This window comes from Nerophis lumbriciformis, linkage group LG31 (genome assembly GCF_033978685.3).
Source record: "Nerophis lumbriciformis linkage group LG31, RoL_Nlum_v2.1, whole genome shotgun sequence".
NCBI classification, from domain to species: domain Eukaryota; kingdom Metazoa; phylum Chordata; class Actinopteri; order Syngnathiformes; family Syngnathidae; genus Nerophis; species Nerophis lumbriciformis.
The window spans coordinates 10,116,988-10,140,000 of record NC_084578.2 but is presented as its reverse complement, the minus strand read 5'-3'; the positions used below and the strand labels follow the sequence as shown (position 1 = coordinate 10,140,000).

At 37.4% G+C, this 23,013-nt stretch overlaps 1 protein-coding gene across 3 annotated transcripts in view; it reads left to right on the top strand.

Moving 5' to 3' along the window:
- The window catches only part of pard3bb (par-3 family cell polarity regulator beta b), a 432,163-nt gene that overhangs the window by 268,222 nt on the left and 140,928 nt on the right, over positions 1–23,013 (top strand). For all 3 annotated transcript variants that reach the window (XM_061926590.1, XM_061926589.1, XM_061926591.1), the window contains 2 exons: positions 4,261–4,371; positions 4,550–4,921. In XM_061926590.1, the coding sequence (XP_061782574.1) occupies positions 4,261–4,371; positions 4,550–4,921 (483 nt within the window). The remainder of the gene's footprint in view (positions 1–4,260; positions 4,372–4,549; positions 4,922–23,013) is intronic.

Here is a 23,013-nt window from a genome sequence, read left to right as displayed (position 1 = left end):
TGATATGCAAGCATTTTCTTCAAAACATATTTTAAAGTAAACTATTTGATGTGAAGTAATTAGAGCCTTGAATAGGTCAATAATTCATTAATTTTAATTTGTTATTATTTTTAAAGAATGACGGGTTTTTGAAAAAATTACACTGAAGGTCTTGGGGACCTAAAAGGGCCATCGTCATAAACATGTTAAAAATAAGTCATATATTATGTTTTCTTTACTTTTAATGCTTGCATCTCTACATCAACCTCAGATGTATCCGTCAATTAAAAGTTTTTTTTGGTTTTGTTTTTGTTTTAAGTTTTATGCTCTCTGTCAAAGAAAACCTTGTTTCTAAAAGAGCAAACACACAAAATATGCATTTATTCAAAACATATTTCAAAAGTAAAATATTTGATGTGAATTAATTAGAGCCTTGAATGGGTCAATAATTCATTAATTTTAAATATTTTTTGAACAATGAACAATGTTTTTTGAAAAAAAAAATACACTAAAGGTCTTGGGGACCTAAAAGGGCCATAGTCATAAACATGTTAAAAATAAGCCATATATTGTTTTCTTTACTTTTAATGCTTGGATCTCTACATCAACTTCAGATTTATTCGTCAATTAAAATGTTTTATGTTTGTTTTTGTTGTATGCCTTTTGTCAACCGCTCGCCTGTGCATCGGTTGGGGACATCTCTGCGCTGCTGACCTGTCCTGCTGGCCCCACTATGGACTGGACTCTCAATATTAAGTTAAATCCAATATGGACTGGACTCTCACTATTATGTTAGATCCACTATGGACTGGACTCTCACTATTATGTTAGATCCACTATGGACTGGACTCTCGCTATTATGTTAGATCCACTATGGACTGGACTCTCTCACTATTATGTTAGATCCACTATGGACTGGACTCTCACTATTATGTTAGATCCACTATGGACTGGACTCTCGCTATTATGTTAGATCCACTATGGACTGGACTCTCTCACTATTATGTTAGATCCACTATGGACTGGACTCTCACTATTATGTTAGATCCACTATGGACTGGACTCTCACACTATTATGTTAGATCTACTATGGACTGGACTCTCACTATATTATGTTAGATCCACTATGGACTGGACTCTCACTATTATGTTAGATCCACTATGGACTGAACTCTCACTATTATGTTAGATCCACTATGGACTGGACTCTCACTATTATGTTAGATCCACTATGGACTGGACTCTCACTATTATGTTAGATCCACTATGGACTGGACTCTCACTATTATGTTAGATCCACTATGGACTGGACTCTCACTATTATGTTAGATCCACTATGGACTGGACTCTCACACTATTATGTTAGATCCACCATGGACTGGACTCTAATAATATTATGTTCGATCCACTATGGACTGGACTCTCACTATTATGTTAGATCCACTATGGACTGGACTCTCACTATTATGTTAGATCCACTATGGACTGGACTCTCACTATTATGTTAGATCCACTATGGACTGGACTCTCACTATTATGTTAGATCCACTATGGACTGGACTCTCACTATTATGTTAGATCCACTATGGACTGGACTCTCACTATTATGTTAGATCCACTATGGACTGGACTCTCACTATTATGTTAGATCCACTATGGACTGGACTCTCACTATTATGTTAGATCCACTATGGACTGGACTCTCACTATTATGTTAGATCCACTATGGACTGGACTCTCACTATTAAGTTAAATCCAATATGGACTGGACTCTCACTATTAAGTTAAATCCAATATGGACTGGACTCTCACTATTATGTTAGATCCACTATGGACTGGACTCTCACTATTATGTTAGATCCACTATGGACTGGACTCTCACACTATTATGTTAGATCCACTATGGACTGGACTCTCACTATTATGTTAGATCCACTATGGACTGGACTCTCACTATTATGTTAGATCCACTATGGACTGGACTCTCACTATTATGTTAGATCCACTATGGACTGGACTCTCACTATTAAGTTAAATCCAATATGGACTGGACTCTCACTATTAAGTTAAATCCAATATGGACTGGACTCTCACTATTATGTTAGATCCACTATGGACTGGACTCTCACTATTATGTTAGATCCACTATGGACTGGACTCTCACTATTATGTTAGATCCACTATGGACTGGACTCTCACTATTATGTTAGATCCACTATGGACTGGACTCTCACTATTATGTTAGATCCACTATGGACTGGACTCTCACTATTATGTTAGATCCACTATGGACTGGACTCTCACTATTATGTTAGATCCACTATGGACTGGACTCTCACTATTATGTTAGATCCACTATGGACTGGACTCTCACTATTATGTTAGATCCACTATGGACTGGACTCTCACTATTATGTTAGATCCACTATGGACTGGACTCTCACTATTATGTTAGATCCACTATGGACTGGACTCTCACTATTATGTTAGATCCACTATGGACTGGACTCTCACTATTAAGTTAAATCCAATATGGACTGGACTCTCACTATTAAGTTAAATCCAATATGGACTGGACTCTCACTATTATGTTAGATCCACTATGGACTGGACTCTCACTATTATGTTAGATCCACTATGGACTGGACTCTCACACTATTATGTTAGATCCACTATGGACTGGACTCTCACTATTATGTTAGATCCACTATGGACTGGACTCTCACTATTATGTTAGATCCACTATGGACTGGACTCCCACTATTATGTTAGATCCACTATGGACTGGACTCTCACTATTAAGTTAAATCCAATATGGACTGGACTCTCACTATTAAGTTAAATCCAATATGGACTGGACTCTCACTATTATGTTAGATCCACTATGGACTGGACTCTCACTATTATGTTAGATCCACTATGGACTGGACTCTCACTATTATGTTAGATCCACTATGGACTGGACTCTCACTATTAAGTTAAATCCAATATGGACTGGACTCTCACTATTAAGTTAAATCCAATATGGACTGGACTCTCACTATTATGTTGGATCCACTATGGACTGGACTCTCACTTTTATGTTGGATCCACTATGGACTGGACTCTCACAGTATTATGTTAGATCCACTATGGACTGGACTCTCACACTATAATGTTAGATCCACTATGGACTGGACTCTCACTATAATGTTAGATCCACTATGGACTGGACTCTCACTATTATGTTAGATCCACTATGGACTGAACTCCCACTTTTATGTTAGATCCACTATGGACTGGACTCTCACTATTATGTTAGATCCACTATGGACTAGACTCTCACTAGTATGTTAGATCCACTATGGACTGGACTCTCACTAATATGTTAGATCCACTATGGACTGGACTCTCACTATTATGTTAGATCCACTATGGACTGGACTCTCACTATTATGTTAGATCCACTATGGACTGGACTCTCACTATTATGTTAGATCCACTATGGACTGGACTCTCACAATATTATGTTAGATCCACTATGGACTGGACTCTCACTATTATGTTAGATCCACTATGGACTGGACTCTCACTATTATGTTAGATCCACAATGGACTGGACTCTCACAATATTATGCTAGATCCACTCGGCGTTCATTGCACCGGTCGCCCTAGGGGGCGGTCCTCTCAAGTGGCCTAGTGGTTAGAGTGTCCGCCCTGAGATTGGTAGGTTGTGAGTTCAAAACCCCGGTCGAGTCATACCAAAGACTATAAAAATGGGACCCATTACCTCCCTGCTTGGCACTCAGCATCAAGGGTTGGAATTGGGGGTTAAATCACCAAAAAGGATTCCCGTGCATGGCCACCGCTGCTGCTCACTGCTCCCCTCACCTCCCAGGGGGGTGATCAAGGGTGATGGGTCCAATGCAGAGAATAATTTCGCCACACTTATTGTGTGTGTGACAATCATTGGTACTTTAAAACTTTTTTATTTATTTTTACAGCTAAATGTGTATATATCATTAATACACACAAAGACATTGGCCCCCCCCAGACACATTTTTTTCTCTCAATGTGGCCCCCGGGTTAAAATATTTGCTCAGCTCTGCATTAGTGCGTGCTGGTGCACAGAAGGTGTTGGGGTTATTTTTTGCACTTTTTGTTTTTTTTACCTCAAATCTATCACCAGTTGACTGCCCAGATATCCTTGGTAACGCTGTCCGTAACACGCCACGTTTTCTTTCCCTTTTTTTTTTTCCCTCCCTGTCCCAATTACTCTTTCCATTACTTTGATCTGCCCAGATTTGGAAAGAAAAAGGAGGACAAGAAGGAGGCCAAGACAGCTTTGCAGTGTCAGAAGTCTGACATTCGGAGTCATCTGGAACTGGAAAGGATGAAGGAAGAGCGGGAAAGGTTGAGAAGCATTTTTTTTTTGTCTATTTTTTTTCACCCCGTCATCGTTTGGTTTTGAGTCCAAAAAATGAAGCGTCTGTCAGTCATATAAACACTCTATTCAGCTACTGCTAATCTATCATTGCTATTTTCTTCTTTTCCTAATGTTGAAACTAAAGTAGTTCTCTCCAAACATCAGAGTTGGAGCCACCATGACGGAGCTGAGCGAGCACAACTGCAGAGACCAGCAAGTGGAAAGTGGCAGACCCTCATATGCGGATGTGGAAGATGATGACGCGGACCCCAACTATGCCCGAATACAGTCCTTTAAGGACCGCGACAGGGTTTCACCGCCACAGCCTCAGTCACATCACCATGGTATCGTTCAGCATGGCCCGGTCAGGACCCCTTCTCCTCAGATCCCGTCCAACTTCCAAGGACAGACCAACCGTAGTCATGACCCCGGAGCCATAGCTGATGAAGACCACATTGATGGCCTTTATGCCAAGGTCAACAAACCGAAAGGAGCTGGGACGACATCAGCGGCTCTGTCTGCATCGTCCAATGACAGGTAAGGTCTCAGACTGTGAACTAGACGGTCCTGGGCTCACTCTAGGGGTGTCCTAACCTTTCCACTGAGGGCCACACACTGAAAAATCAAAGCATTGATTGATTGATTGAGACTTTTATTAGTAGATTGCACAGTAAAGTACATATTCCGTACAATTGACCACTAAATGGTAAAACCCCAATAAGTTTTTCAACTTGTTTAAGTCGGGGTCCACGTTAATCACTTCATGGTAGGGGGGCCAATTTGATATTTTTCATTTCCAAAACTAATACAACATATACCATATTTTCCGGACCATAGGGCGCACTGCCGATGAATGGTCTATTTTCTATCTTTTTTCATATATAAGGGCGCAAACCTCTCAAGGCCCAAGCTGTTGCTTTACATGCTTTTTTTTTTTTTCTCTTTGCTGTTTGGGCTTATTGGACCCTAATTAGAATAAAAACTAAGAATCATCTTTTGATATGATGTACTTAGTCCATAAGTACACAAACGTGTACTTCATGTTTAGTGACATGCTAATTCTTATTTTTCCAAATTCCATTGTATGTGATACTCTTCTGACACCACCAGATGGCAGTATAAGTGTCCACATAAGTGGCCATAAGACCCCAATTCAGCAGTGTACACAATTTTGGAAATAAGAGCTAAAAGGTGCTGTCCACGCATGTGGCCACATAGCCTTTAGATTAAAGGAGTCATATTGTTATTATTTTTTTCTAAATGTAAAACACAGTGGTCCCCAACCACCCGGACCGATTGGTACCGGGCCGCACAAGAAATAAAAAAATAAAAAATAAATATATACATTTTTTATTTTTATTAAATCAACATAGAAAACACAATATTATACATTATACATCAATATAGATCAATACAGTCTGCAAGGATACAGTCCATAAGCACACATGATTGTATTTCTTTATGAAAAAATAAATAAAGATACCCCCCGCCCTCCGGTCCGTGGGACAAATTTTCAAGCGTTGACCGGTCCGCAGCTACAGAAAGGTTGGGGACCACTGGTCTACATAACATGTAATGTTGGTTCTTTGCTCAAAATGTTGCATGGATTATGTTTTACAGATCATCTTCCAGCCGCTTTCTGACAGTCGCTTCCAAATGCGCCGTTTTTTTGGGCGGTCTTATTTACGTGGCTCACCTTCGGCAGCGTCTTCTCCCCGTCATCTTTGTTGTAGCGGTGTAGCGTGCAAGGACGGGAGTGGAAGAAGTGTCAAAAGATGGCGCTAACTGTTTTAATGACATTCAGACTTTACTTCAATCAATAACGGAGCAGCATCTCCTCATCCGCCGGATATGTGTCCCACGAAAAACCGTCCCACCGGAACTCTCTAATAACTAGAGTTCTTTGGGTGAATAATGTAAACTCACTATACCGGTATGTTTTAATGCATTCATGGCGAGTTTACTGACAGATATAAGTAAGAACTTTACACTACTTTATATTAGAAATGGCAACAGCGGAGGATGAATGTCCCATAACAAGATAGAGAAAAAGAAGAAGCTTATCGACTATGGTGTCGGCACCGACTACAAAGGTGAACTCACGCAATTTTTCAGGATTTATGCAGATCCCAAATACAGATCAGCAGGTACCAGAAGGTAATAAAACTTCCTTTTGCATGATATTGCGAAACAAAATGCCAGATAATATGTCTTACCTTATACACACACCATAATAACACTTGTATGTTGAAGCACAGTACAATCCATCAAGCGGTGCGGCTTCATAGCTTACCAAAGTCGTACTAAAACATTTTGATAGATTTTTGAGCGCCGTGTGTAATGTTCTATATTTTCAATGGAACATATAAAATGTTGGTGTTGTTTACTTGAGTTATATTGCAGTCTACACATATCTCTTATGTGTGACTGCCATCTACTGGTCACACTTATCATTTCACTATGTACCAAATGAAATAGCTTTGAGGTCGGTAAGTAAAACCAAAATTATTCCGTACATTAGGCGCAAAGGGTTATAACGCGCACTGTCGAGTTTTGAGGGGGAAAAAAGGACTTTAAGTGCACCTTATAGTCCGGAAAATAGGGTAGATTTTTTTTTACCTTTAGGGCTCACCTCAAATTTAGTCTCGTCATATATAAGTCTTTTTTTTATTTTTTTATTGAACACTTCTGTAGATCAACTTCAAGTCTATCTGTCGATACAAATGTTTATTTTTTTTGTTTTTTTATGCCTTTTTTGCAAAACCCCTGTTTTTTTTATGGCAAAAACACAAAATATGCATTATTTTCCCAAAAATTTCTTTTGAAAGTGGAATTTTTAATGTGAAGTAATTTGATATTAAAAACGTCAATAATCAATCACAATCATTTTTATTCTTTTTTTTTTTTTTAACATTGACAGTTTTATTAATTTTTTTATTCCAATAAAATTATTGGGGATCCAAAAGGGCCTCACTTGTAAAAGTGATACAAATTTGTCATGCATATTTTATCTACTTTCAACACTTAAGTTTCTAGATCAACTTCAGATGTATCCTTCGATTATAAGTTTTTTTCAAAACTAATACAACATATAGATTTTTTTTTTTTTACCTTTAGGGCTCCCCTCAAATTTGGTCTGGGGGACCCAAAAGGGTCCCAGTAATAAGAATGTTAAAAATAAGTCATGCATTTAGTTTTCATTCAACGCTTACAGTGAATCTGTAGATCAACTTCAGGTCTCTCTGTCAAATACATGTTTTTTGTTTGTTTGTTTTTTTATATCTTTTTTGTGAAACCTCAGTTTTTTATGGCAAAAACACAAAATACGCATTATTTTCCCCAAAACTTATTTTAAAAGTGGAATATTTGATGTGAAGTAATTTCAATTTAAAAACGTCAATAATTCCTAACAATAATTTTAATGTATTATTATTTTTTGAGCGGTGACATTTTTTTTTTAAATCCCGATAAAATTTGTGGGGATCCAAAAGGGCCCCACTTATAAAAGTGTTAAAAAAATAAGTCATGCATTTTTTACTTTTTATTTTTTTAAACTTTCAACACTTAAGTTTCTCGATCAACTTCAAATGTATCCTTCGATTACACGTTTTTGTTTTAGTTAGTTTTTTTTAGGTTGTTTGTTTCATGACCTTTTTGTAAGAAAAAAAAACCAACGTATTTTTATATATGGAAAATACACAAATTATGCAACATTTCCCCTAAAAATTATTTCAAGGGGAAATATTCGATGTGAGTTCGTTGGAGCCATAATTAGGTCAATAATTCATAACATTGTAATTTTGATTTATTATTATTTTTTGAACAATGCCAGCTTTAAAGAGAAAACAGTCTGCAGGGTAGCTTTGTGTTATGAAAGTCAACATTCCACTATTTATTTATTTTAATTTTTTGATAGTAATTTTAGAATGGGTCGCAGGCAATTAAAAAATGAGTTGCGTCATTCGTGCACTGTGATTTATTAAGACCACAAATGTTCTGCAGGGGCTATTCTGCGTGTATATTTAGCACACCTAAAATCTACATGCAAACCGGAACAATTAGACACGTGACCGTGGGAACGGAGGTGATAGCGCTGCAAAGACAGATGGACAGAGAATTGTCAGTCCTACTGTACGTGTGCGGTAAACATATTTGGACTTTGGAAAAAATAATAGACATATGGTCTACTCAGCAGAATTATGTTATAATTTTGTAGCTGCCGGATGACTTAAGAGGCTGATTAAAACAAAATAAATTGAAGCAGTTTGGTGGTATGGCGATCCTTTTTTCATAAAGCAAATATATTATTATAATATATCTCCTATGTGAAAAATCGTTTTATAATATGCATTTTCTTGTGTTTGGATCATTCCAGACACATGAATGTTCTGTGACCTAATTTATTTTCCAACTTTTTCTCTATTTTGAAGTTTGTTTAAAACAGATGTACATTGTTAAGGACAATAGCTTACGTAAAACATACTGCCGTAAACACACTCACATTAATTTCACAATTTCTGCAAAAACGGCCATCATCGGTAAAGCCAAAATACACAACATCACAAACATAAACCACATTCAAAACCCACCAGAATTACACTTCACAAAAGTGATTTAAAGGTCAGCCTATTGCCAAAAAGAAGCCAAAGCACATTGGTCGTCTGAAGATTCCAAATAGAAATGTTTTTTTTACCCAGTTTCTACATGCAAAGACACACTTTAATTCTTGTACACACACACACCAGTGGAGCTATGTCAAACACAGTCAATTTTCTGAAGTGACCAGCCAAGACTAGGTTTTAGTGCTCCCTCCAGTCTTGAGTGGGTTCCTCCCTCCTACCCTTCACCCGACCACTACCGTCATTACCACCAAACCATCCCCGGCGCTCTCGAGTTACCATAACAACAACAACAACCTCTGGCACTTGACCAATTAGAATAGAATTATTCTGGAGAGAGCGGAGCGGAGTGCGTGTGAGAGGCAGCGTTATGATTGCACGCAGGCAACAGATGGATTGATGTCCAAAATGCTATCAAGAAGACAATGAAAATAATTTTTTTTTAAAAAGTGCAAATTGGCAATGTTTTTAGCACAATCAACCGATCGATTTGGACCCTCACAGAGTGAAGGTGGCTTGTGGCTTGACATCTGTTAACTGTGCACCCTCCAAACTAATGAGTAAAGGGGCTGAATTTGTTGTCATTTGAAATGCCGAAATTTTCCGGACTATGGAGCGTTTTAGAAGAACAAAATATTTTTCCATGTATAAGCCGCACGTGGGAATAAGCCGCAGATATATAAAGTACGTTGTGAAATGAGTTATTTACACAGAAATATTTTGTAAATCTTAATTTACATACCTTAATTGTTTCCAAACGGTGTCTGTAACACGGCAGTAAAACGGCTGATCAAACAAAACAGAAGTCATCGTCATGGACCCATGAGCTGCGGAAACTAGCTCTCCAATCAGACCTGTTGCATTATCAAGCTTGATTTAAACGGGAAGATATAAACATAACATCAGTCGCCATCCCAGTGAGAGCAGACATTGTACAGTAACTGATAGTTTAATCATGTTTCTCCTTTGTATTTCTTGTTTAGCACTTAGCAATACCGCTACAAGATGCTTTGTGTTTCACTAAAGATGGATCTGTTTAGCACACAGCTTCTAAAACTTTTATATCATCTTCCTTATATTCAGGCTCAAAAACATAAGGTTCTGGATCATTATTTGTCCCATAGTAGTCTTTGTTTTCTCTTATGAAGTCTGCCATGATTAGTAGTATTGTTGTTAATGAAGGGAAATACGAACGTTGTGACCCGGAGATGGAGACTTTTTTTTTCTTTCTTAACCTGCGTGAGCATTACAATTAATTCTTCATCTAAACGGGAAGATATAAACATCCCATCCGTCGCCATCCCTGTGAGTTTTATCATGTTCCCCGTTTGTATTTCTTATTTAGCACTTAGCAAAACCGTTACATTATGCTTAGTGTTTCACTAAAGCTGCATCTGTGTAACTTGTAGATCAGTCTCCTTATATTCAGGCTCAAAAATATACGGTTCTGGATCATTGTTATAGACCTGGAGATGGGGAAAAAGACACGAAAAGACGCTTGTTTGCGACACTTTTTATTTTTAACCTGCGTGAGGATTACAATTAATTCTTCATCTAAACGGAAAGATATAAACATCCCATCAGTCGTCATCCCAGTGAGAGCAGACATTGTACAGTAAGTGATCATTTTATAATGTTCGTAGTTTGTATTTTTTGTTTAGCACTTAGCAATACCTTTACATGATGCTTAGTGTTTCACTAAAGCTGTATATGTTTAACTTGTAGATCAGCCTCCTTATATTCAGGCTCAAAAATATACGCTTCTGGATCATTGATTTCGACCTGGAGATGGCAAAAAAGACACGAAAAGACGCTCGTTTGCAACACTGTTTATTTTTTTTAACCTGCATGAGAATTACAATTAATTATTCATCTAAACTTATACTTCCTTTAAAAAAAAAAGTTTTACATTTTTTTATTTTTTTATTGTCATTCAAATTTGTACTTTACAGTACGGATAACAACGAAATTTTGTTGCATTAGCTCATGGTAGTGCAGAATAAAAAAATAAGGTGCAGATATAAATAAATAGATTACTGTACAGATAAATATATTGCACTTTTGCATATGCATCCACGTTTATGGATGTATGTTATATTGTCTTTATATTCCAGCCAGTCAATCAATTCAGGGGAATTGAGGGGATTATTATAAACGGGAAGATATAAACATCCCATCCGTCGACAGCCCGGTGAGAGCAGACATTGTACAGTAAGTGATTATTTTATCATGTTCCTGGTTTGTATTTATTGTTCCGCACTTTGCAATACCGCTACATGATGCTTAGTGTTACTCTAAAGCTTTATCTGTTTAGCACACAGCTTCTAAAACTTGTGGATCATCCTCCTTATATTCAGGCTCAAAAATATAAGGTTCTGGATCATTATTTGTCCCATAGTAGTCTTTGTTGTCTCTCATGAAGTCTGCCATGATTAGTAGTATTGTTGTTAATGAAGGGAAATACGAACGTTGTGACCCGGAGATGGCGAAAAAGACATGAAAAGACGCTTGTTTGCAACACTACTTTTGTTTTTTTAACCTGCGTGAGGGTTACAATTAATTCTTCATCTAAACGGGAAGATATAAACATCCCATCCGTCGCCATCCCAGTGAGTTTTATCATGTCCCTCGTTTGTATTTCTTATTTAGCACTTAGCAATACCGTTACACGATGCTTAGTGTTTCACTAAAGTTGCATCTGGTTAACTTGTAGATCAGCCTCCTTATATTCAGGCTAAAAAATATACGGTTCTGGATCATTGTTATAGACCTGAAGATGGCGAAAAAGACACGAAAAGACGCTCGTTTGCAACACTTTTTATTTTTTAACCTGCGTGAGGATTACAATTAATTCTTCATCTAAACGGAAAGATATAAACATCCCATCAGTCGTCATCCCAGTGAGAGCAGACATTGTACAGTAAGTGATCATTTTATCATGTTTGTAGTTTGTATTTCTTGTTCAGCTCTTATAAATACTACTACATGATGCTTAGCTGGATCTGTTTAGCACACAGTTTCTAAAACTTGTAGATCAGCCTCCTTATATTCAGGCTCAAAAATATAAGGTCTGGATCATTATTTGTCCCATAGTAGTCTTTGTTTTCTCTTATGAAGTCTGCCATGATTAGTAGTATTGTTGTTAATGAAGGGAAATACGAACGTTGTGACCCGGAGATGGCGAAAAAGACACAAAAATACACTTTTATTTTCTTTCTTAACCTGCGTGAGCATTACAATTAATTCTTCATCCAAACGGGAAGATATAAACATCCCATCTGTCGCCATCCCAGTGAGTTTTATCATGTTCCTCGTTTGTATTTCTTATTTAGCACTTAGCAATACCGTTACACGATGCTTAGTGTTTCACTAAAGTTGCATGTGGTTAACTTGTAGATCAGCCTCCTTATATTCAGGCTCAAAAATATACGGTTCTGGATCATTGTTATAGACCTGGAGATGGCGAAAAAGACAAGAAAAGACGCTCGTTTGCAACACTTGTATTTAATTTTTTAACCTGCGTGCGGATTACAATTAATTCTTCATCTAAATGGGAAGATATAAACATCCCATCCGTCGCTATCCCGGTGAGAGCAGATATTGTACAGTAAGTGATCGTTTTACCATGTTCGTAGTTTGTATTTCTTGTTTAGCACTTAGCAATACCGCTACATGATGCTTAGTGTTTCACTAAAGCTGCATATGTTTAACTTGTAGATCAGCCTCCTTATATTCAGGCCCAAAAATATACGGTTCTGGATCGTTGTTTTCAACCTGGAGATGGCAAAAAAGACACGAAAAGACGCTCGTTTGCAACAATTACAATTAATTCTTCATCTAAACTTATACTTCCTTTTTTAAAAATGTTTTTACATTTTTTTATTTTTTTATTGCCATTCAAATTTGTACTTTACAGTACGGATAACAACAAAATTTTGTTGCATTAGCTCATGGTAGTGCAGAATAAAAAAATCAATAAGGTGCAGATATAAATAAATAGATTGCTGTACAGATAAATATATTGCACTTTTGCATATACATCCACGTTTATGGATGTATGTTATATTGTCTTTATATTCCAGCCAGTCAATCAATTCGGGGGAATTGAAGGGATTATTATAAACGGGAAGATATAAACATCCCATCCGTCGACATCCCGGTGAGAGCAGACATTGTACAGTAAGTGATTATTTTATCATGTTCCTGGTTTGTATTTCTTGTTCAGCACTTAGCAATACCGCTACATGATGCTTAGTGTTTCACTAAAGCTGTATCTGTTTAGCACATAGCTTCTAAAACTTGTGGATCATCCTCCTTATATTCAGGCTCAAAAATATAAGGTTCTGGATCATTATTTGTCCGTTGTGATCCATCTGTGGAATTAACACGAGCAAAATACATAAATATTACATGATATTATGAATGTTACTACATTACATATATACTTACAGCAGGATGAAGGTTTTTTAGAAATGCTTTATCGGCGTAATAGAGCGACCCGACGTTGATTTATACGAGTTACAATGCATGAACCAAGAAAAACGTGTGTTCTTGTCTTATGTAAGGATTGGGAAAGTGCAGTTTCCCTTTAAGTGCCACTCTATTACAGAACATAAAAATAAAATAAGAACTTCTGGTGATTTTAGCCTACTGGAATACATAAGATTTATTGCATATTGGAATGCCTGAGAAAACCCAGATGCATTTTCATTTGAAAACTGAAGGAGCTCGGAAGGTTCAAGGACCATGGAGAGAGTAAGAGCCCGAAGAGGGATTTGGAGTATCTTGAAACTAAAAGGAGGCCAAATGGAAGGTCAAGTAGGATTAGGAATAAAGAGGTGCAGAAGTTGAAGAAAGGAAAGGAAAAGGGTAAAAACTTAAAATAGTTGTGAAGAAGAAAGACTTGAATGTGTGTTTGGAGCTCAAGGAACAAATTAGCAAGATGAAGCATGGAAGAAAAGGGGAATTTACTTCTAAAAGTATGAAAAAAACCCACAGAATGTAGAGAGTGGATAAGGGTCGGGGAATAAGAAGAAAAAGATTTGGACAGTGAGGAAGAGAGATTTGGAGGAAATGGAAGCGACAAGAAGTGTTTAGATCTAAGAAATGAAAGAAAACATTCTTGGGAGGCTGGCAGAGCCAACGTTTGCGGGTTTAAGCAGACAAGAGTGGACTGGAATAAAGTGTGGGGACGAGGACCAGACCACGGGAATGTTCGGGGATTATTCCGCAGATAGGGACGGGATATTGGGGTCAGGGAGTGTTCTGGGCGAAAAAGGCCACTGGGAGATGTGAACGTGGGGAGAAAAGTGAGGGATAAACTAAAGTGAGATGCTGGGAGCAAAGAATGTGGAAAGGAATAAAGGAGAGGAATGAGAAGAGGTAGAGGGGGGGCTGTAAAAAAAAGGGTCTGCATGTGTGTTTTCCTGAAAGTGAGGGATTCAGCGCGGCTAATAAGGAAAGCTCTCAAGAGGCACTCGTCTGCCATCTTTTCCTCCCCTCGCTCTTTTTCCTTCAATGGAGCCTTTCTAGGCCTCTCTTCACCCTGTTGCACTCTCTTCCTCTCATTTATGATTCCCATCTCTATTTGCACAAGTAGTTTGGCAATGAAAAGTGCATTTCGTACAAAGGACACCCACCTGCCGTTGAACATAGTTTTTTTTTTTTTTTTTTTACATTGCAAAAGCACACTCGATGTCGTCGGACTTGTAGAAGGACATGCTACATGTTTTTTTTGGGAATGTTGTCTGTCATTCACAATCTTATGTTAGACAAGAAGACGTGTTTTTTTTAATGCATTTTAAATAAATGTTAGCCAATTAGAGTTGCTCTACTCCGTCTATAAAGCGCTGTAAAAACATGTAGTAGACAATAAATATATATATATATATATATATATATATATATATATATATATAGCAGACTTCATGAGAGACAAGCAACCTTATATTCTGAGCCCGAGTATAAGGAGGACGATTGTAGACCAAGTCTGGAAATAAGTAAACGTTAGCCAATTAGAGTTGCTCTACTCCGCCTATAAAGCGCTGTAAAAGCATCCATATATATATATATATATATATGTATATATATATGGAATGTAGTAGACAGTAAATAAATATATATATATATATATATATATATATATATATATATATATATATATATATATATATATATATATATATATATGTCTTAATAAGGTTATCCAAAAAATAGTGCTCGATACCGTAGTAGAGCGCAATATATGTATGTGTGGGAAAAAAAAATAGTCTTGGGATTTTTTTTCCCACACATACATATATATATATATATATATATATATATATATATATATATATATATATATAGCAGACTTCATGAGAGACAAGCAACCTTATATTTTGAGCCCGAGTATAAGGAGGACGATTGTAGACCAAGTCTGGAAATAAATAAACGTTAGCCAATTCGAGTTGCTCTACTCCGCCTATAAAATACCCTCAACAACAACAACAACACTATTAATTATGGCAGACTTCATGAGAGACAACCAACCTTATTTTTTGAGCCCGAGTATAAGGAGGACGATTGTAGACCAAGTCTGGAACGGACTGCAGGCCAGCATTACAGCTGCAACAACCCATCAGTGGGACAATGAGACTCAAAATGAGCTGTTTGGCAGCAGCTTGACTCGATTATTCGATTGGTTCTGTCTTCCTCTGTTCAAGGAGTCCACCATGAATATAAAGGTGTGAGGATCAAAGACATATCAAAAGAAGTTAAAGGATGTTTCTATCATTCACAATCTTATGTTAGACAAAAAGACGTGTTGTTTTAATGCATTTTAAATAAACGTTAGCCAATCAGAGTTGCTCTACTCCGCCTATAAAGCGCTGTAAAAACATCCATATATACATGCTGTAAGTATATATGTAATGTAGTAACATTCATAATAACATGTCATATTTACATATTTTGCTCATTTTTAAGCATACGGTGGTGTATTAATTTCACAGGCTGATCAAAATTTTCGCTTTTACCCTCAACAACAACACTACTATTCATGGCGGACTTCATGAGAGACAACCAACCTTATTTTTTGAGCCCGAGTATAAGGAGGACGATTGTAGACCAAGTCTGGAATGGACTGCAGGCCAGCATTACAGCTGCAACAACCCATCAGTGGGACAATGAGACTCAAAATGAGCTGTTAGGCAGCAGCTTGACTCGATTATTCGATTGGTTCTGTCTTCCTCTGTTCAAGGAGTCCACCATGAAAATAAAGGTGTGAGGATCAAAGACATATCAAAGGAAATCAAAGGAATTTTGTCTATCATTCACAATCTTATGTTAGACAAGAAGACGTGTTGTTTTAATGCATTTTAAATAAACGTTAGCCAATTAGAGTTGCTCTACTCCGCCTATAAAGCGCTGTAAAAACATCCATATATACATGCTGTAAGTATATATGCAATGTAGTAACATTCATAATAACATGTAATATTTATATATTTTGTTAATTTTTAAGCATACAGTGGTTATTAATTTTACAGACGCATCACAACTTTCGTTTTTACCCTCAACAACAACACTATTAATCATGGCAGACTTCACGAGAGACAATCAACCTTATTTTTTGAGCCCGAGCATAAGGAGGACGATTGTAGACCAAGTCTGGAATGGACTGCAGGCCAGCATTACATCTGCAACAACTCATCAGTGGGACAATGAGACTCAAAATGAGCTGTTAGGCAGCAGCTTTACTCGATTATTCGATTGCTTCTGTTTTCATCGGTTCAAGGAGTCCACCATAAAAATAAAGGTGTGAGGATCAAAGACATATCAAAGGATCAAAGGAAGTTTAAATGATTTGTCTATCATTCACAATCTTATGTTAGACAAGAAGACGTGTTTTCTAAATGCATTTTAAATAAACGTTAGCCAATTCGAGTTGCTCTACTCCGCCTATAAAGCGCTGTAAAAACATCCATATATACATGCTGTAAGTATATATGTAATGTAGTAGCTGTCACATTCATAATAACATGTAATATTTACATATTTTGTTCATTTTTAAGCATACAGTGGTTATTAATTTCACAGACGCATCACAACGTTCGCTTTTACCCTCAACAACAACACTATTAATCATGGCAGACTTCACGAGAAACAACCAACCTTAGTTTTTGAGCCCGAGTATAAGGAGGACGATTGTAAACCAAGTCTGGAATGGACTGCAGGCCAGCATTACAGCTGCAACAACCCAGCAGTGGGACAATGACACTCAAAATGAGATGTTAGGCAGCAGCTTGACTCGATTATTCGATTGGTTCTGTCTTCCTCTGTTCAAGGAGTCCACCATGAAAATAAAGGTGTGAGGGTCAAAGACATATCAAAGGAAGTCAAATAAATTTTGTTTATCATTCACAATCTTATGTTAGACAAGAAGACGTGTTGTTTTAATGCATTTTAAATATACGTTAGCCAATTAGAGTTGCTCTACTCCGCCTATAAAGCGCTGTAAAAACATCCATATATACATGCTGTAAGTATATATGTACGGTAATGTAGTAACATTCATAATAACATGTAATATTTACATATTTTGCTCATTTTTAAGCATACGGTGGTGTATTAATTTCACAGACTGATCACAATTTTCGCTTTTACCCTCAACAACAACACTACTATTCATGGCGGACTTCATGAGAGACAACCAACCTTATTTTTTGAGCCCGAGTATAAGGAGGACAATTGTAGACCAAGTCTGGAATGGACTGCAGGCCAGCATTACAGCTGCAACAACCCATCAGTGGGACAATGAGACTCAAAATGAGCTCTTAGGCAGCAGCTTGACTCAATTATTCGATTGGTTCTGTCTTCCTCTGTTCAAGGAGTCCACCATGAAAATAAAGGTGTGAGGATCAAAGGAAGTCAAAGGAATTTTGTCTATTATTCACAATCTTATGTTAGACAAGAAGACGTGTTGTTTTAATGCATTTTAAATAAACGTTAGCCAATTAGAGTTGCTCCACTCCGCCTATAAAGCGCTGTAAAAACATCCATATATACATGCTGTAAGTATATATGTAATGTAGTAACATTCATAATAACATGTAATATTTACATATTTTGCTCATTTTTAAGCATACGGCAGTTTAATAATTTCACAGACGCATCACAACTTTTGCTTTTACCCTCAACAACAACACTATTAATTATGGCAGACTTCATGAGAGACAACGAACCTTATTTTTTGAGCCCGAGTATAAGGAGGACGATTGTAGACCAAGTCTGGAATGGACTGCAGGTCAGCATTACAGCTGCAATAACCCATCAGTGGGACAATGAGACTCAAAATGAGCTGTTAGGCAGCAGCTTGACTCGATTATTCGATTGGTTCTGTCTTCATCGGTTCAAGGAGTCCACCATGAAAATAAAGGTGTGAGGATCAAAGACATACCAAAGGAAATCCAAGGAATTTTTTCTATCATTCACAATCTTATGTTAGACAAGAAGACGTGTTGTTTTAATGCATTTTAAATAAACGTTAGCCAATTAGAGTTGCTCTACTCCGCCTATAAAGCGCTGTAAAAACATCCATATATACATGCTGTAAGTATATATGTAATGTAGTAACATTCATAATAACATGTAATATTTACATATTTTGTTCATTTTTAAGCATACAGTGGTTATTAATTTCACAGACGCATCACAACTTTTGCTTTTACCCTCAACAACAACAACACTACTAATCATGGCAGACTTCATGAGAGACAACCAACCTTATTTTTTGAGCCCGAGTACAAGGAGGACGATTGTAGAACAAGTCTGGAATGGACTGCAGGCCAGCATTACAGCTGCAACAACCCATCAGTGGGACAATGAGACTCAAAATGAGCTCTTAGGCAGCAGCTTGACTCGATTATTCGATTGGTTCTGTCTTCTTCTGTTCAAGGAGTCCACCATGAAAATAAAGGTGTGAGGATCAAAGACATATCAAAGGAAGTTAAAGGATTTTGTCTATCATTCACAATCTTATGTTAGACAAGACGTGTTTTTTTTAATGCATTTTAAATAAACGTTAGCCAATTACAGTTGCTCTACTCCGCCTATAAAGCGCTGTAAAAACATCCATATATACATGCTGTAAGTATATATGTAATGTAGTAACATTCATAATAACATGTAATATTTACATATTTTGTTCATTTTTAAGCATACAGTGCTTATTAATTTCACAGACGCATCACAACTTTCGCTTTTACCCTCAACAACAACACTATTAATCATGGCAGACTTCACGAGAGACAACCAACCTTATTTTTTGAGCCCGAGTATAAGGAGGACGATTGTAGACCAAGTCTGGAATAGACTGCAGGCCAGCATTACAGCTGCAACAACCCAGCAGTGGGAAAATGAGACTCAAAATGAGCTGTTAGGCAGCAGCTTGACTCAATTATTCGATTGGTTCTGTCTTTATCGGTTCAAGGAGTCCACCATAAAAATAAAGGTGTGCGGATCAAAGACATATCAAAGGATCAAAGGAAGTTTTAAGGATTTTGTCTATCATTCACAATCTTATGTTAGACAAGAAGATGTGTTTTTTAAATGCATTTTAAATAAACGTTAGCCAATTTGAGTTGCTCTACTCCACCTATAAAGCGCTGTAAAACATCCATATATACATGCTGTAAGTATATATGTAATATAGTAGCTGTCACATTCATAATAACATGTAATATTTACATATTTTGCTCATTTTTAAGCATACGGCAGTTTATTAATTTCACAGATGCATCACAACTTTTGCTTTTACCCTCAACAACAACAACAACAACACTACTAATCATGGCAGACTTCACGAGAGACAACTAACCTTATTTTTTGAGCCCGAGTATAAGGAGGACAATTGTAGACCAAGTCTGGAATGGACTGCAGGCCAGCATTACAGCTGCAACAACCCAGCAGTGGGACAATGAGACTCAAAATGAGCTCTTAGGCAGCAGCTTGACTCGATTATTCGATTGGTTCTGTCTTCCTCTGTTCAAGGAGTCCACCATGAAAATAAAGGTGTGAGGATCAAAGACATATCAAAGGAAGTCAAAGGAATTTTGTCTGTCATTCACAATCTTATGTTAGACAAGACGTGTTTTTTTTAATGCATTTTAAATAAACGTTAGCCAATTTGAGTTGCTCTACTCCGCCTATAAAGCGCTGTTAAAACATCCATATATACATGCTGTAAGTATATATGTAATGTAGTAACATTCATAATAACATGTAATATTTACATATTTTGTTAATTTTTAAGCATACAGTGGTTATTAATTTCACAGACGCATCACAACTTTCGCTTTTACCCTCAACAACAACACTATTAATCATGGCAGACTTCACGAGAGACAACCAACCTTATTTTTTGAGCCCGAGTATAAGGAGGACGATTGTAGACCAAGTCTGGAACAGACTGCATGCCAGAATTACAGCTGCAACAACCCATCATTGGGACGATGAGACTCAAAATGAGCTCTTAGGCAGCAGCTTGACTCGATTATTCGATTGTTTCTGTCTTCATCGGTTCAAGGAGTCCACCATGAAAATAAAGGTGTGAGGATCAAAGACATATCAAAGGAAGTTTAAAGGATTTTGTCTATATTTCACAATCTTATGTTAGACAAGAAGACGTGTTTTTTTAATGCATTTTAAATAAACGTTAGCCAATTCGAGTTGCTCTACTCTGCCTATAAAACGCTGTAAAAACATCCATATATACATGCTGTAACATGTAATATTTACATATTTTGCTCATTTTTAAGCATACGGTGGTGTATTAATTTCACAGACGCATCACAACTTTTGCTTTTACCCTCAACAACAACAACACTACTAATCATGGCAGACTTCATGAGAGACAACAAACCTTATTTTTTGAGCCCGAGTATAAGGAGGACGATTGTAGACCAAGTCTGGAATGGACTCCAGTGGGACATTGAGACTCAAAATGAGCTCTTAGGCAGCAACTTGACTCGATTATTTGATTGGTTCTGTCTTCTTCTGTTCAAGGAGTCCACCACCATGAAAATAAAGGTGTGAGGATCAAAGACATATCAAAGGATCAAAGGAAGTTATTGCCTCAAGTGTGGTCGTTTCCATTCTAGTAAATTCCTTTGCACTATTTTTCTCAAGGCTGATTTAACTTTTATTACACAAAAAAACGAGTGATATATTGTTCCAATAAGCAATGGCTCTAAAAAAATGTCCGTTTTTTTCATTGAGTTTGTCTTTGAATTAGGTATGACAACATGACCGTTAACAGCAGACCTTGTATTGTACCGTATTTTCCGGACTATAAGGCGCACTTAAACCCCCCCCCAAAACTTGACAGTGCGCCTAATGTACGGAATAATTCTGGTTTTGCTTACCGACCTTGAAGCAATTTTTTTTGGTACATGGTGTTATGATAAGTGTGACCAGTAGATGGCAGTCAAACATAAGAGATACATGTAGACTGCAATATGATGGCAATATGACTCAAGTAAAAAACACCAACATTGTATATGTTCTATTGACAATATAGAACATTACACACGGCGCTCAAAAATCTATCAAAATGTTTTAGTACGACTTTGGTAAGCTATGAAGCCGCACAGCTTGATGGATTGTCGGTGCATTAAACATTGGAGTATTATTATGGTGTGTGTGTATAAGGTAAGACATATTATCTGGCGTTTTGTTTTGCAATATTATACAAAAGCAACTTGTCTTACCTTCTGGTACCTGCTGATCTGTATTTGGGATCTGCATAAGTAGTCGGTGCCGATAACCTTCTTCTTTTTCTCTATCTTCTTGTTATGGGACATTCATCCTCCGCTGTTGCCATTTCTAATATAAAGTAGTGTAAAGTTCTTACTTATATCTGTCAGTAAACTCGCCATGAAAGCGCTAAAACATACCGGTGTAGTGACTTTACATTATTCACCCAAGGAACTTTTGTTAGTAGAGAGTTCCGGTCGAACTCATTTCCGGCGGATGAGAAGATGCTGCTCCGTTATTGATTGAAGTAAAGTCTGAATGTCATTAAAACAGTTAGCTCCACCTTTTGACACTTCTTCCACCCCCGTCCTTGCACGCTACACCGCTACAACAAAAATGACGGGGAGAAGACGCTGTCGAAGGTGAGACACGTAAATAAAACGGCACATCCTGATTCGACTGTCAGAAAGCGGCTTGAAGATGATCTGTAAAACATCATCTATGCAACATTTTGACCAAAGAACTACCATTACATGTTATGTAGACCACAAGGAAGTGTTTTACATTTAGAAACAATGAATAATAATATGACTCCTTTAATGTGCCCTATAATCCGGTGCGCCTTATGGTCCGGAAAATACGATAGTTGAGGTTTCGGTAGGCCCGGGCCGATATTTGATAAGTCATTTAACTGAGGATATATATATAAAAAATGAGGTCGGTAAGTTTCTCAACCATGTGCATGTTTCAAGAGCATTCACACTTGTCCTCGGGTTCAGCAGTTGTGTACGTTTGTCGCACGCTACAATTGTGTGCGTTTGTGTGGAAAGAAAAAAAAGAGAGAATTCTATTGTCCTTCATCGAGTGTCTTTAACTCTTTGTGAGGCAAGGCTGCGGCTCCTGCGTTCATATCGAAGGTTGTTTTGGTCTTTTTCATGTCTACGTTCGGCGAGCGAGACGGTCTGCAAGAGCGCTCATTCTTTCCCATACCATCACAGATGCTGGCTTTTGAACTTTGCGCCTAGAACAATCCGAATGGTTCTTTTCCTCTTTGTTCCGGAGGACACGACCGTCCACAGTTTCCAAAAAACAATTTGAAATGTGGACTCGTCAGACCACAGAACACTTTTCCACTTTCCACTTAGATGAGCTCGGGCCCAGCGAATCCGGCAGCGTTTCTGGGTGTTGTTGATAAATGACTTTCGCTTTGCATAGTAGAGTTTTAACTTGCACTTACAGATGTAGCGACCGACTGTAGTTACTGACAGTGGGTTT